The sequence below is a fragment of the Temnothorax americanus genome, unplaced genomic scaffold, assembly GCF_048541705.1.
Source record: "Temnothorax americanus isolate GAGA-0224 unplaced genomic scaffold, ASM4854170v1 Scaffold28, whole genome shotgun sequence".
Lineage (NCBI taxonomy): Eukaryota > Metazoa > Arthropoda > Insecta > Hymenoptera > Formicidae > Temnothorax > Temnothorax americanus.
In genome coordinates, this window is record NW_027509421.1 from 1,702,030 (window position 1) to 1,718,538 (window position 16,509).

At 45.7% G+C, this 16,509-nt stretch overlaps 1 protein-coding gene across 1 annotated transcript in view; it reads right to left on the reverse strand.

The window, feature by feature from the left end:
* Positions 1–16,509, reverse strand: part of LOC143899694 (roundabout homolog 2) — a 97,291-nt gene that overhangs the window by 61,104 nt on the left and 19,678 nt on the right. The window contains exon 2 of the mRNA XM_077410162.1: positions 11,955–12,263. Within this exon, the coding sequence (XP_077266288.1) occupies positions 11,955–12,263 (309 nt within the window). The remainder of the gene's footprint in view (positions 1–11,954; positions 12,264–16,509) is intronic.

The window sequence follows — 16,509 nt, forward strand, 5'->3', positions numbered from 1 at the left end:
TTCTTATCATTCCATTTTATACAGCTATCATTTACAAGGAGATTTATCTGGCGCCGAGTCGAGCTCGCGGCTGGAAGGGGGAATTAAATATTCGTGACGCGCGCGAGAAAGCGCATGCATCAAAACCGAGATAAAGCCGAAGAGACACGATGTAAGCGATTAATCAGGGCTCACAAGTCCCCCCCCAAATTGCAGCTCGACGCCCACGACAACAACGACGACGTCGATTTCTTTTGTAACCGTCGAAAGAAAATCTACAATATATCACTGATTACCCGCGAGGTCTCGGATAAGCGATAGACAGAATAGGAATAGCTGTGTCGTTACGTAACCTGGAGATTCGATGTAACAGGAAAACGGCGTCATGGACCCCTCCCCCCTCTCTCTCTCTCTCTCTCTCTCTCTCTCTCTCTCTCTCTCTCTCTCTCTCTCTCTCTCTCTCTCTCTCTCTCTCTCTCTCTCTCTCTCTCTCTCTCTCTCTCTCCTCCCATCGATGGTAAACGAAAGGATATGCGGATTGGGCGAGCTCGTCGAGCTGAGCCGACTCGACCCCGACTCGATTCGGTTCGAATCGGCCGCCCGATTCGATTCGGTGCGGCTTTGGAGTCGAGAAACTCGGGGATCCGACTACGACCGGCTGGCTGTATACGTATTAAATAAATCCAGGTACGACATGAAGGAGAGAGGAAGAGAGAGAGAGAGGGAGAGAGAGCGTGGTTACCTCGTTAGGGGTATCCAAGTCGCGCCCAGAAGTTCGGGCTATCGCGTTACTACCCTCCGCGGCGTACGTGTTTGTTTTGAGCTTTCGCAAGCCCGCTTCGGGCAGGCAATAGAATGAAATTCTCCCCGCGGGCGGCTCTCACGCCAAACTTAATTTACCCACAACCACCATTTTGTCGAGCCGTTCCCGCGAGGGTGTCAGCGGGGGAGCAAGAGAGCGAGAGAGCGAGAAAAAGTGTGTGTGTAGCCCTTTCTCTCGATTGTATTTCTGAGGAAAATGTAATCAAGAAAAAATCTTTCCCCGTAATATCGATCATATGTGGGTCTATTTTGAGCTCATTTCGGTAATATACGTAAGTGATTGCTTTGAGAGACACCGCACGATGTAGGAGGAAATTATTGGCACGAGATGAAAAAGATATTCGTGCATGTGCCAATTTTTTCTCTCCGTGCCATACGGGATTTCTATCCCCGGAGCCAAGGAATTACTCAAGTAGATTGAGGGATTTATACGTCGGAAAATATGGAATCAATTAATTAGCACTTCTTGCCCGCCCGCGGTGGGGCTCTCGGGGATCAGCTAAAATAGATTTAAGGATTTCTAAGATTAGAGTTACGAAACTGATTCATTATCATCCCTCATAGCCTCGATTTCGACTTTCACATTAAAAAAAATGTGAATATATTATAAAATGACAATATTATAATGTGTTAACATTTCGCTTACATTGTAAACACTAATTTCTTCAAAATGCAGTTTTTTATTCATTAAACCCGAGCAGGACATTGTATTGATTAATGCTGATTACGGAGAGAGAGAGAGAGAGAGAGAGAGAGAGAGAGAGAGAGAGAGAGAGAGAGAAAGAGAGAAAGAGAGAGAGAGAGAGAGAAAGAGAGAGAGACTTTAAATAACTACAGTCAAATTTTAATGAGAATCGACTGCAAGTTACAAAGCTCGGGTCAACGTATCCTGCGGATTGCCACTACGCTCGTATCCAACAAGAACAATGGTAGTAGAATCGCGCGCGGGAACGATCACGCGGTGACCAGATGACGAGAGGGTGAACGCTAAGAGGGGATAGGGGAGGCAAAGGGGAGTAATCCAGCGTCCGGATGAAAACGAAAGGAAGAGTGAATCGTCGATCGGATCGGATTCCGCGACTCGCCGATCGACGATTGCGACTATCGGCGGATCAACTCGAGAGAGAGATGAAGAGGAGGGATGCGGAAGAAACAGGGACGCAACGATAAAACTCGCGCTCGCGCCGCGCCGAGAGTCGTTGCATTGGCACGGCATGGCACTCGACGAGCGGAATATCAGCGAGAGAGCGATGGATTAAAAGCTACAAGAGATTCCCACCTTTCGTCGGCTTGTCCACAGGGCACAGGTAAAGAGAAACAGAGAGCGAGTGATCGCCACCAGGTCGCGTAGCGCGGCGTATACGTTCCGCGACGCCCCGCTCCGCTTCGCACCGCGCGCCGGCTAATCGATACACGCGCGCGCGCCACGCGAGAGACTAGCGAGCGAGCGAACGCGAAAGAGGGTCGGGGAGCGAGCGGAGGGTGTCTAGGTGTTATTTTATCCCGGGTCTTTTCGGACGGTGGAGAAAGAGCGGGACAGAGAGATAGAGGCGAAACCGGGGGGAAGCTCGGGGAGAGAAGGGAAGAGGCAATGGGGGCCCAGGGAACGAACGCCCGGCAGCGCGTGTGCGCCTAATTGACGACGTCCGCTTGGAAATTTTTGCCGCGCCATACGCGCCTAATAGACGCGCGCGCGCCGAGGATCGCGGACGACGAAAGTTCAATCACGAAGGATGACAAGAATGATGATGATGATGATGATGACGACGAGGGTGACGACGGCAATCCAATTCGTAGAACCGTCTCTTTTTCTCGATGTAATCGCGATATCGCGCGAAATTGCATCGCGCTGCATCGCATCCGGTTTATCTAGCGCACTAACGAGCGTCGCTGTTCGTTCCTTTTCATTATCGCGATAGATTCTCCCCCCCTCTCTCACTCTCTCTCGCTTTCTCCTCTCTCTTTCTCCCTCGTTCTGTCGTTTGTCCAAAACGCTCGCAGATATATCGGTATAAGGAAGTTTATTAACCCGCGTGACGCCGTGAGGTAACTGCGCAGCGCACTCGTGGATCGCAAGAAGGGAGAAATTTGTATAGTCATCGGGCACGAGTTTTGCCGGCGTGCAAAACCTAAGCGAAAACCGCGAACCAGGTCGCATCTGGTTTTATCGATTTGTAACATTTAACTGGAATATATTTCTATACTAGAATATACTTGATGTACCAAATGTATAAATCACATACGTCGTGCTTTAAATTGCGTTTACCAGCTTAACGTATTACATTAAGCTTATATCCAGAATATATATTTGAGTACCGAAAAATATCTCAGTTATACAAGGATGCATATAAATCTTTATAAGTTTATGATTTAGCATGTGAAATTTTCCAGTGATTTTCTCATGAACGTTGATAACTGTCAATTTTTGATCTTTAAAGGGGAAATACTAAAGACTAAAATAAAAATTTCAGAGTTTATACGTGATATACGTATTTACATTCGACATACTTCAGAAAAATATCAATCTCAATTAATTCCATACAAGATTAATAAATTCACACGCACCCTGGTTTTTTATAGCTAAACAACAGCCTGAAAATGCAATTATGCGCGATCCGAATTGTACGCGATAAAACCAATTAGATGCGAATCGGTATAAAATCGACGTCCGCTTAATGCGCAATGGCTCGCGGTATTAAATAAATCCGTATAATCCGGTGTTTCCGAACGAATTGGACAACTAAATTGTAGGCGGACGGTAGTTCGTAAAACGCATAATAAAATGTGGTAAATAATTGCCGGCGCCGGCACAGCTCATTGTTAATGTTAAACAGCTCGGCGCCCGCCGCCACCGGTAATTCCGGATGCGCGCACGCGGAATTCGCGGTGGGACGGCATTTACCGAACAACAGCGTTTCGAAATTTCCGACAGGAACTGGGCGTTATCGCCGCCTGTTTATACAGTTGTCGGGCAAACATCACGGGGGAATCTTTACCCCAGTCCCGTCGCGCGGAAAGTAGTTGAGAAAAGTTCCGCGCGCCGGAGATGCAGCTAGGGTGATGCAGTCCGGGTGCAATGTGCCCCCCCCCCTCCATCACCCCTCTGTGAGTCGAGCTCAAGCCAAATTTATCAACATCGATCGGCACGTAGCGTTCCGTTAATTTATACCTCGACTTTTTCACGCTAATAAAATCGTAAACGCGCTATACTCTCTCCGGATAAGTAAGATAAATAAGTTATATCTTTTAAAAGAGGAAATGCACTCGCGAGAGAGGAGGCGTACACACTTGTGACGTATTCAATCAAGTTACGATGCCACGACGCAGGCGAGAGGAGAGACCAGGGGGGGAACCGGCGAATTATCATAAAGTTTTCCGCGAGTAAAACGCCCCCCGTCGAAGGGACGAAATCGCGCGACGACGAGATTATAGAGATTCTTCCGCCGTGAATGTCGCGTCAGGGAAATCCGCGCCATTGTTCGGCGCGGTGCAGCGTCATCGGAGACTCGGCGCATTCATTGCCAAAATTTTGTCGCGTAGTCGGGAGAGATGCGGGCGGAGAAAATACGGCAGGAGGAAGAAATGCGACATTACCACGGAAGAGAGGAAAAAGACCAAAAGATTTATGTTCGCTCCTAAGAACACGCGATATTAATCATTCTTTAATATTACGTACAATTTACATATACGTAATGTGTAACAATCACGATGATTATTCCTAATCTCTTTCAATCGACTATTTACCGTAGAAGATTGGAAGCAAAGGCAAATAAAAAGTTAACCACTATAGTTCGGCAGTTATAATCGCTGTTGGCCCTGACGAGAGAATAATTTTCGATTTGGGCGCGGGTTAACAAAGAGCAGCGACGGGCGGCGGTTTGGCTCCCAAAGGAAACTACAGCCACGGCGAAACTTGTCAAACCGGCGAGCGGGCGGCACGTGTTGTAAAGAGCGCAAAGTTATAACCATTTAATAGCCCGGCCAATAATGAGGGTAGTCCGGGTACGTAGTTCGTATAGTAATATAGACCGGGTCGAAGAAAAAGTGTAGAAACGGGGCGCGAGTGGAGCCGTGAAAGAGCCCAGGCTTTCGAACGTTGGCTCAGGGGGGGAACCGAGAGAGAAAAAAAGAGAGAAAAGTGAGAGAGAGTGAGAGAAGTGAGAGAAGAGAGAGAAAGTGAGAGAGAGTGAGAGAGAGAGAGAGAGAAAGGAGTCACGGGACGAGACGACGGCCCGAGGGAGAGCCAGGGGGGCGGACAGATGTATGCACCACGTGGCGCGGTACGTGTTGGAGGCATAGAAAATGGGGTGCACCCCGAATAGTCCATTCGTTAGATCATACAGTAAGCTCTCTTCGAGCATTTGTTCCCGCTATATACCTCCGTCCCGTTTCCTCTCCTCCTTGGTATGCATGCGCGCATGCATGCATGCATGCAACGCGAAGGGATCGAAGGGCGGGAGGGCCTGCGAGGGATAAGTGAAAACCGATAGAGTTTCTAACGTGATGTATAATTATTCGCGAACGGATTTTAAAGGAGTCGGGGCAGCGCATAAGCGTGCGAGCGGGAGTATTAATCGAGATCTAGACGCACTTTACGTTAACAACGGTATATAATTACGGGCATGTGTAATTATAATACCGATATGTGCCAATATTAACGGACATATCATTTACGATATGTCAATTAATATGTCTTGATATATATTAATAAATATCATTTAACGCATTTCACAATAATTTCCAGTACGGTGAATAAACGATCGATCGACTAATAACGTTGAACAGACGGAAATGAAATTTTCAGAAAAAAGTGAACGATATATATTATATATCGGCCCATAAAATAAAGAATTAAACTCGATAAAGCTTTCACAGTCTCTTGCTCTTTCCCTTTTTTTTTATTATTTCCCACCCCCCCCTTCTCCAATTTCCTTTCACATTCCCATTCCCAATTGGTTTTACCGTCTCTGCATCAAATCAATTACCGTCAGACCTATAATTGCCTGTCACCGCCTCCGTCTACGATTTCTTACAAAGGGGACCCGTGTTCCCGACCATGGTCTTTTTCGTGACATCGGTTAAACTTCGTTTTAACTGTAAGTGTACCCATTAACCTGTAATATATCCCGCATTCTAATAAGGCACTCCCGCGTGTAAAACACGTCAAGCTACTAACTTTTCAGACGTTATTTTTCTGGAATATACATTTCTGCGCGAAAGAACACTTCAAAGAACTTACTTAAACTTTGTCAATGATTCTCCAACTATATTCAATCTATACAAAACTCTGAAAGTGCAGAATTAAATTTTTATCGCCGGGAGGCTAAGATGAGCTTCGCTAGAAGAGCTATCGTGCAGAAGCTATCGAACGGACTGACTGTGTTATCGTGTTGATAAAGACGATGTGAAACCAAGAGTGTGACACCAAGAGCGCGCGAAAACTTCAGCGGGCACCATTCATTAATCCCCATCGAGCTTTTTCCATTTTATTGGCAGGACAAACACGTCGCGTCACATCCGACGTTGTCGCACGGCTGCAAAATTATTATCTCGATAGTCCGATGAATAATCAGCCGGCGGCGACGCGTCGCGCACAGTTTTTAACAATCATCCGTCCGCTCCGTCCGCCCGGATATACATCGAGCTGACGAACCCGAGAAGTGACGCTCCCACTAAAAACATATCTGTCTCTCTGTGACCGTACCCGATATCGTCGTCGCAAGACGAGCCGGAGGAGACAGGAGGCACGTTAGCCTTAATGAAGATTAAATAGCAGCGACATTATACCTATTACCACCTATTTACTCCAATTTATCTTCATTTTCTCCCGTTTATTCTTTGGCGCTCTCTCGACTCCCCCCCGTCATCCTCGGCCACCGTCGTCGTCGTCGTCGCGCCGTCGTCGTCGCGCCGTCGGTTTCGAGCGTCGTGAGGTGCGATAGCGTCGCGTTAAAATAAACAACCCTAGATCCCCCTGCTCTCCTTCGCTTGATAACGTTTAAGGGGAATAAGTACTCGCCCGTCGCGCCATGCTAATCTGTCAAAATTCAGTCACATTTATCTCGGGGAAGGGAGAACGGTTGAAATTCCGGTCGCCGGATCTTGGCACGAGCTCTTCGGTTGGCTGGCTTGTATACTTCGGATATCGTAAAGTTGAAAAACATCAAACTTGAGACCGTATACTTAGAAGAAAGAAACAGCCGAGCGCGGTTTTGCGTCCTCTTTATCTTTCCTCGCCTGTTCAAATCATTTGGCGAAGCGAAAAAGCGAAACTTTAATTCAAAAATTGAAACATCTTCGTGTCCCGTGAAGTATAAACTCGGTGTTTTATACATTTTTTTTTTAATCCGCAACGCGTCCTAACTTTGATAATTATGCCGCTAAAGCTCGCGAGGATTCGTCGAGTTTGCTTAATTTCAAAACCGGGTTCTTTATACCTCGGCGCTCATTTCTCTTTATTTCAGCTTTAGTTTCGCCGACGCGAACTTCAGCCGAACCCAATTATAAATTTTGTAAAGATATGCCGCGGAAACATCTCTTTATGTTTCCCGTTAGGGAAAAAGAGACATCTCGGATGCGGAAGCTATATTGCGCCGCGATGTAACATTGCGTTTGATGCGCCGCGCGTCGCGTCCTAGCTGTCGTCTAGGGATAATCTAGCTACTAGTCAAGGGGGATCATCCTCTATCGTTTTAAAAATATATCTGGGTCACCCGCACGTCCGTCGTCGTTTCTCGGTTACACGAAAGTGACTCCGCTCGCAACAGCTTTTATATTGAAAAGTGCATCAAGAGACTCTTGATAATTCTCTTAGCCAGGAAATAAATCACTGTCAGTGTGATAAATATGTTACTCAATTTTTAAAAACTGTACGTAAGCATATTTTATACGCGATAAATTGCTCATTGATATTGAACATATAGACAAACTACGCGTATCAACGGGAGATATTAGGAGACTTAAAAATGACAGGTTCATTTATCAAGAAGCAATATTATTATGTAACAACGTTTGGGATATTTGAGATAAAGAGCGTAGTTATGTACATTATTAACCGGTATCTATGCAAATTTGGAGAAAGTGCGACAATTACGTCATCACATACATATGTATATCGCAAGACACAATAAGAAATCGATATATATAATTGTAGACGCCGAGAACACGAGAATATAGAGTCGAGTAGATATAAATATTGTAATCTCTTAAGCCTTATAAATGTTTCTTATAGAACATTCCAAAATGGAATGTTTTGAATGGACAAAGGCGGAAAAAAAAGGACCGGTCCGGGATACACTAACAGGTTCCCAGAAAAGAACTCTCCAAGCCCCGTGTTGCTCCTCCACGCGAAAAAAAATGGGCGTAGCGGCGCCCATGGTCGAGAGAGCCTTATGGGTGAGCGAGGTACATGACTATTGTGCGTAAGCTCCCATTATAACGCGGTAAGCTATGCATTATACGGCGATAGCCCGGATCGAGAAGCCGTGTCCGCCTGTCTCCGCGGCGCGCCGGGTGCCGGGTCGCGTTCCGTATAGAGTGAAAAGGGGGCTCTCGGGTGGCGATCTCCGGGGCCTATTTATATTACGCTAGAAGTCGGAGAGAGTGCAAGTCGAGACGGAGAGAAGAGAGAGAGAGAGAGAGAAAGAGAGAAAGAGAGAGAGAGAAGGGGGAAAGAGCGAGCCGGCGCGAGCCGCAGCAAAAACAACAAAGGGGCGCGAGAGACAGCTACTTGGCGAATCTAGTTACCGAGAAAGGCGAGGTTCGTGATGCTTTAAAACTGCGATGGAGGAGAACGCGACAAAGCCGGAGAGATCCTCGTGTTTCTTCGCACCTCCGCTGTTTTTTTCATAAGAACGGGAGAGACTTGAATATCTCCCAGGTTATAATTCTATGAGATGAGAAGTTTGGTTTCTTCGTTATGTATGATGTTGAATTAATTTCCTATTCATTGAATCGATTCCCTTTGTATTTTATAAGATAAATCCTTGTTCTCTTACAAAATTAATTTCATTTTATAAATAATAATTATGCAAATTATTTTACGGCAATTAATTTATTACTAATAATTAAAAAGGTCGAAAAAGACTCGAATATCTCAAGCTATAATTCTATAAAGTGATAAACTTCGTTTCCTCGTTATACGATGTTAAATGTTGAATGTTAAATTAATTTTCCATTCATTGAATTGATTCTCTTTGTTTTGTAAAATAACGTATAAAACCTTTTGCTTTTACCAAGTTAATTTCATTTCATAAATAATAATCATTCCGGTTATTTTACACAATTGCTAATTCATCACTAATGATTAAACCGACGTTTAATTTGCACGATAATAATTAGTACAGGAAATTTGAAATTCATGCGCCGCGCTATATATTAATATGATAGAAAACGTTGATCTGTGATTCAGTTTCCTCGAACGTGCACAAGGGTGCATCTCTCCCCCTCACGCGTTCGGCATCCGAGTAATTGCTACGTATAGATGGCTCGGCAGAAATTTTATCGCGACGCGATATCAATATTCTGGAGATTCCGGGGTTCCGCGAGATAGAACGGCCGCCGCGCGCGCGTTCCAGTCCGTTCTCTGCTATAAGCACTCCCATTACGGCTGCATATTTAACCGTGGCGCTGTCGCATAAATGCACGTTACGGATAGCTGCGCGTATTACAATAAGCAATTAACGAGCGATATCGTGTTCTATAAATTACGAGGCTCGGATGCATCGGCGTAACCGATGCTCGCGTACGCGAAACGCGAAACGCGAAACACGCGGGTGCATCCGTGATCGCCGCCGAGTGCTGTGCACGCGTGTGCAGCGTATAGCCGGAGTATACAACGGCGATTATATACGTACGAGAACTTGAAATAACGAGCCGACGGAAAAGGGAATAACATGGGAGCGCGGCGTGCGCAATCCGCTCTCGCATTAAGTATCGGGAATCTCCATCATCGTTCTTAATCTTCCGTAATGCGACGCGCACATTCGCGATTTTTCCCTTTTTTTTCTCCCCCCCCCCTCGACAGTCGTACGCCTCGATCTCTTTTTTTCCTGCTTGAAAATGTACGATTCTCCACGACCGCGGAATAAAAATGGAAGCGATTCAATCGGCGACGGGAACGTTCGGATATTCAATAACCTGATATTCAATATCGCAACGCGCCGCGCCGCGCGCCGCGCCGGAGAGTCGGCCGAGTTACACCAGATGTTTCTCAGTATTCGGCCGATTCCAGAAACGCTACATTGACTCCGGGGGCACTAATTCAATTTGTACGGCATCTTTTCTCGAGATCATAATCGGGATTTGCCTGGCGAGCGCGCGAGAGCGAGGTGACGAGGGGATGCTGCGTAAATTGGGGAGGGGGGCCACAATAGGGGGGGATCCCCGGCCACGCTGCGTTACGTACACACACGGACACGGACTTGGGCGAAGTGCATTCTTCGCCCAGTATAGCAGGCGTCGGTCGGTGTCGCATCGTCAGGCGCTCGTAGGTAGTAGAGGCGAGGTGAGGCGAGTGAATCGGTCGTTACCAACCAGCAAGCAAGCAGGCAAGCAGGCAAGCAGGCAAGCCGGCAGGCAGGCAAGCGGGCGGACGGGGCATATACCACGGACGGGCAGAGGCGAGGGTGCGTCGCCCGGGATATCGATCGTCTCTAAACAAACATGGCTCGTTTTAGTCGAAGGAGTCGACTTCTATCCCGTATAAATCACGGTTATTCCTTCCTGCGCCCGTACATACGGGGTGTCCCTTTTCGTTCGTGTGACACCAACACCGCACGCTATCGCCCGTCGTCACCGCCGCCGCCGTTCAACTCTTGCCTCGCAATCCCGCGAGCAAGCGATGAGCGAGCGAGCGAGCGAGCGAACGAAGGTGAGAGAAGTCATTTCGAGGCACTCGAGGAGCTCTCGTGAGCTCGCGGAGGGAGCACCGAGGAAGACGTCGGCGTCGGAGTCGCGGATGCAACCATTTTTGCCGTCAGGGGGAGGAGCTCATTCGTTCCCTTGTTAACACGGTTGAGAATAGATTGGAATACACCGGTGCGGAATTTGGCCGATAAACGCATTATGAAAGCGCTTGTTTTCCGCTTATCAGTTTCCCATATAATTGTTCAATTAGAAACTTAAACGAGAAAGTAAATTACTTCTCTGCGACGTAAGATATACGCATTCGAGAAGTATAGTCATTGAATATTTTATCTCCTCGTTAAGCTCGACGTTGCGGCGTAACAGAGCAAAATTAATCTTTATTATTTGACTATATTTTATAAAAAGTGGAAGAGAAATGTATGTATGAGATTATCGTAAAAAGAGAGTGGGAGCGCGAAAGGGACTGTAACGAATGGCACTTCGAGATAAGGCAAAATGCGCCGCGTAAAATTATGAAGTCGTATATAAAATTTAAAAATTTTACCGTCGAGTATAAAATTACGTTTTATTGATGCTCGCGTGCTCTTTTTTTACACATGAACTGTGTTTACGCTTCGGCGATTTATTAATTCAACCGATTTATCAACTAGAGTAATCCCTTGAACTGTAAACTGACATTGAAAAATTACCGGCGCTTGATCTACGCGATAATGTACAAAGCTACAAAGAGACCGTACAGCTAAATGGTTACAACGGTTTTGCTTTACACGTCCGTGAACACATCGCGCATGAAGTTTATTTGGCAGAGTGCGAATAGATGAATTTCGCCGATCGCGATTTCCATAGAAACGACCCGAGGTATCTTATCGGCTCGGCGCCGGCTACAAGATTACGCTAATCGACACCTGCGCGCGGAAAATAATTACAGACCGGCGAGGGACAGCGCGCTTAGTCGTATCAGCGACAATAGCTAATCCATACTGCGCCGGTTCACGCGAGTGTACGCGCGCGACCGGTCGATGCCATGCTGTCCCGGAGAGCTTTCGTTCCCCGGCTTAACTGTCGCTCTTCGCGGAATCGTCGGACTGTTTGATCGACAATAACGGACTCGTGTGAGAACCGTGGAATTCCTTGAGAGGCGAGAAGCCCGTTTCACGGGGGATTCAATTCGTTCCGAGTTTAACGAGCGGTCTCCCTCGCGGTGTCTGACACGCTACCCGGTATAATCCGGGCGTAAAAAGGAGACGCGGCGAAAGAGACGAGAGAAGAGACGGGGGCTATCTTACCTGCGACTGTGAGTGTGGCGTTCCTGCTCGGGACGGATCCAGCCTTATTCCGCGCGACGCACCAATATACACCGCCATCCTGCTCCTTCTTGCCGTGCATCACCCGGAGAAAGAACAGGGATCCCGTAGGCAGCAGGACCCGATGTGACTTGGCGTCCCCCGGCGACGTCTGCACGAGCTCACCGTCCTTGTACCACTCTATCACCGGTTCGGGCTTACCCTCCGCCTTGCAGTTCAACGTCACCGGCTCATTTTTCGCGACTATTATGTCGGACGGGTGCTCGGTTATCCGTGGACATTTCAGCTGTCCTGAAAGCAAAAAAGGGAACGGAGAACTCTTTAGCGAATCTCTCGACGTGCGGCGTGTCGTGTCGTCTTGGCAATCTAATTAGTTCACCCCTTCTAGAGATATTTTCGCCGCGACGCGCACGGCATCGCGTTCTTTCATCGCGTTGACTTATTTCGTCTTAAATAAAAATAAACGGTAACGGAGATTAATTACGTCCAATTAATGCCTCGTGACATTTCGATAAGTAAGAGTATCGAGTTTGCTCGAAGAAATAATCTAGCTCTCTTATTCGAATGATGTTTCTATCGAGGTAGAGCACTTCGCTATATTGGTTCAAAGTGGCCTTATAGATCCGTTTACGAAGGTTCTCGTCATTAGGTTATGCTAATCGATGTTTGTTGAGAAGGTTTACATAAATTTGCCGCTATTTCCCGTCCGGTGTACACTACCCTGTCGAGACACCACCTTATAACACTGAGATCATATAAATTTATTGGCACGTTGCCAATATTAATCTTCCAAAGAAGCTGCCGTCTTGCCAATATTAATATCACGAAGCCGCTGTTTACGTACTCATGCGATCGAGTTCGCCTTTCTTCGCCGCGCGAACGCCATGAATTTTCTTCTTGTTGCCGCGTTGACTATCCTATCTCTCTACTTTCTCAATTTTGTATGGAAGCGGCCCTGCGCGCAAAGGTGCACACCGTGATCTCGTTAATTTTCAAACACCTGGTCGTAAACCAGCTCAGAAACGAAAATTAAATCCGGCTTCAACCCGCCTTATTTTTAAGCGCCGTCTCGTAAAATTTTCAGCGCTTAATGCCCTCGTTGCGCGTCGCGTAAATGTAAAGAGAAGAATTATGCGTATAGCTTGCGTTTATTGTAGTAAAAAAAATTATGTTGACGCGAACTGTAATTTGTGTCAACGCGATTGCAGTTAAATCCATGTAAACTCGATTCGACATGTTTACGAGTCACCGCAATTTGCGGCAATATAGAATCGCATTACTACGAATTAATGCAAATAATGCAGGGACGTTTGCGACGCATATGCCATGGATATCGCATTTCTAGCATTAATTAATTTTAATTCAATTATTCTCGTTTTTATGCGTGGATGAAGGGAGTGATTTATTGATGAATGCGATACAACATGTGTTTTCATCAACGCGGTGTAAACAAATCATAAACCGATTTGCCGCGACACACTACGTGCAACGCGCTTTCCGCCCCGGCTAATATTACGTAGCATCTCGCCGTGACATTTTATAAATAACGAACGTACGAATTATGCATCACAATAACTCGAATAACCTGACAGCGACGTAAAAACGAGAGGAACAAAAACAATTATTTTCAATTATATTTATACTTATATATATATATATATATATATATATATATATATATATATATATACGCGCAATTATATTTATTATACAATATTCATCGTGTTTATTATTAGCGAGCTTCATGTCGTGTTAATGTCACATTTTCCTGTCTTTTAAGAGATTTTCGAAGCTTCTGCTTCTCAATTTTTAAATCCCTCTCTCTCTCTTTCGCGCAGAAACCGTCTCTCAAAAATACATTGTACATGGATACAAAGTTTATTTCTACGTAAATAAAAAAAATTAATAGATTGCTGCGCGAATAGTTAATAAAGTATAAAATAATTGAAAATTTTTTTAACTACTGCCCATGATAGCATCGCGGCGTTAATAAAAAGCGCGATAAGCGTTTCGATAGAGACTCGGCGTGCACGGGAGTGCACAACCGCCATCCGACGTCCATCGGGTAGGATAATTCCGCGGCAGTTTTTTCGCCGTTCGCTCTAACAGCTACCAGAGATCATCGCGTACCGTCGCTCTCGCGCATCTAGCGCGCTTTGACGCATACGCACATGCACGCGCGGGCACCGCAATGCACGTGCAGTGCGCTCGCGTGTGTACGACATCCAGCGCGAAAGTCACATGTGTGCATGTGTGGGGCGCGCGGGTGTCCTATTTAGATAACTGAATTATGGATGAATTATTGGCCGCCGGTGTATACGTAGTGCAGGTATATAATTTGATAATATCGCCGCCTCTGGCGTCCTATCTCCGTGCCACGAGATTTCGGGCTCGCCGTGGTGTATACGTCGCTCGCCGAACGTCCATATGCATTATGCGTGCGCGCTCGTTCGCATACGTGCACATACGTACGTGAGCGGCGCGACGCGACGGCTATACATTGTCGTGTCGCGTCGCGTCGCGTCGCATCGCGTCGGTGTGAGCGGAGCAACGAGCGAGCAGGTATTAGTCATCGATAGTGGCTCGGATTACCTGTGGTTACACGCATTATTAGATAGGCGCACCGTGCTGCTGCCTAGTCGGGGCATTCCTCCGCGCGAAGTGCCTCCGCTCGCGTACACGTGTATTAAAAGGAGAGACCGATAATCGGATGACTTTAGCGCGGAGAGAATCGATACTTGTATGAGAGGTGAGAAAAAGGGACTTTTCGAATTTTTTTCCGGAAAAACAGTGCGATTGAATAAATAAGGGTGGATTTGTTGCAGATATATAATGTATAATTGCATATTTTATAATTCAAAATATGTAATTTCTCTCCGAGCAGTAATTTTTGATATAACAATGTAATTTAAAACAGAGATTATAAACGGACATAAAATCCAATCGTCGATGAATTAATGGTTTCAATTATCTACCTTTTAATTATTGAAATTTTAATGTAATGTTGATCTAATTCTCTAAATTACGAATGGAGATGAAAAACACACATTAAGTCTTGTTAACATAAAGTATAGATTATAGATATTTATAGAGGGAGAGAATTCCAAACAGAATCTCCGATAAAAAAATAATTGAAATTGACTCTTCGCCTTTTTTTCCCGTAAAGGCCGCACTATTAGCAGATCCGATTATTTTCACGAGCGCAAAAAAGCGCAGGTGCAATCTCCCGATCTCACTAATGTGAGTAAGGAGGAGGGCACAAGAGAAGCAGAAAAGTGACGAAGCAAATTACACGGGTGCACCTATTATTAGCCTGTTATAATGGCCATGGATGTTTTATTTTATTTTTTTCAGCAATATAACCTCGCTCGTGTAAGAAATTGAGACCCCGTCGAAATCAGAAAGCGTATACGACGGATGATGATAAAAAAAGAGAGCTCGATAACACAAGAGCGCACAAGAGCTCGCTTTAACTTCGGCGGGAGCAAGAAGAGCTACACGATATCCAAACTATTTGTACCTTCACATCGAAGTTTCACGGCTGTGTATAATTCCCACTTCTATCTTTCATAAAACCGCGAAATTTTTTCATCGATAAAATTCTTTTATTAATTTAAAAAACCGAATATCCGACGCGAGAGAGTATATGCCGTATAATCTCTACCTTTGATCCGGTAGCGAATTTAAGCGTGTAATTTCGACGATTAGATAGCGATTGACCTTTAAATTTAAATCGCCGAGAGTTAAATTGGCCTTTATGTCTCGGCAATTTGCTCAATCTCCGTTTTGCTATATGAGCCCCTTAAGCGACATGTACGAGGAGGTTCGTACTGTTTGCAACTCATTATCATACCAGTTTCCACTTTTGCTATCACTAGGACACACCGTGTGTGGAGGAGTTGGCCGTGGAAGGCCAACCAGGCGTCATATTCACTAGTCATTCGCCTCGTTGCCATTGTGTATTCACTTAGCTTTCTCGTGCGTTCGTCGCGCAAGGTTAACGCAAACAGAGCTCCGACCTTTCCAGTACTTTGTTTAAACAGACGCGAATAAATTATTCATGTGAAACGGTAAACGATCTTGATTTTTCAAAAATCCCTCACCTCGTTACCTAAACCGAGGGAAATTAATGTCCAATGTTGAATATCCGACAATTTCTCGCCGTATTTAAGATCTCGAAATTCTGAAAAACTATAAGAATATATTCCTCGTCGATTACGATTATTCTTCACATATTTATACATGGCTAATTACGCACTATATGTAGCAATTACAATTTCGTTTATGTGACATGCTTGAAGACTTACAGACGTCACGTCTCGCGCATACCAAAATAATTCGGCGCGGATCTCTAGTTTAACGTAACTTTCCTAAGTCCGTGAAATTTAAACGAGGATCCGAATGTGCCCGGGATGTCGAATGCCGTTCTTAACATCGGTTAGACATCCGGTGGAGCAACGCTGGGTGCACGACGCTTAATCCTTTGTTTGAATTATTCAGAAGTGCATGCGTTGGTACAGTGGTAACACGCGCCGGG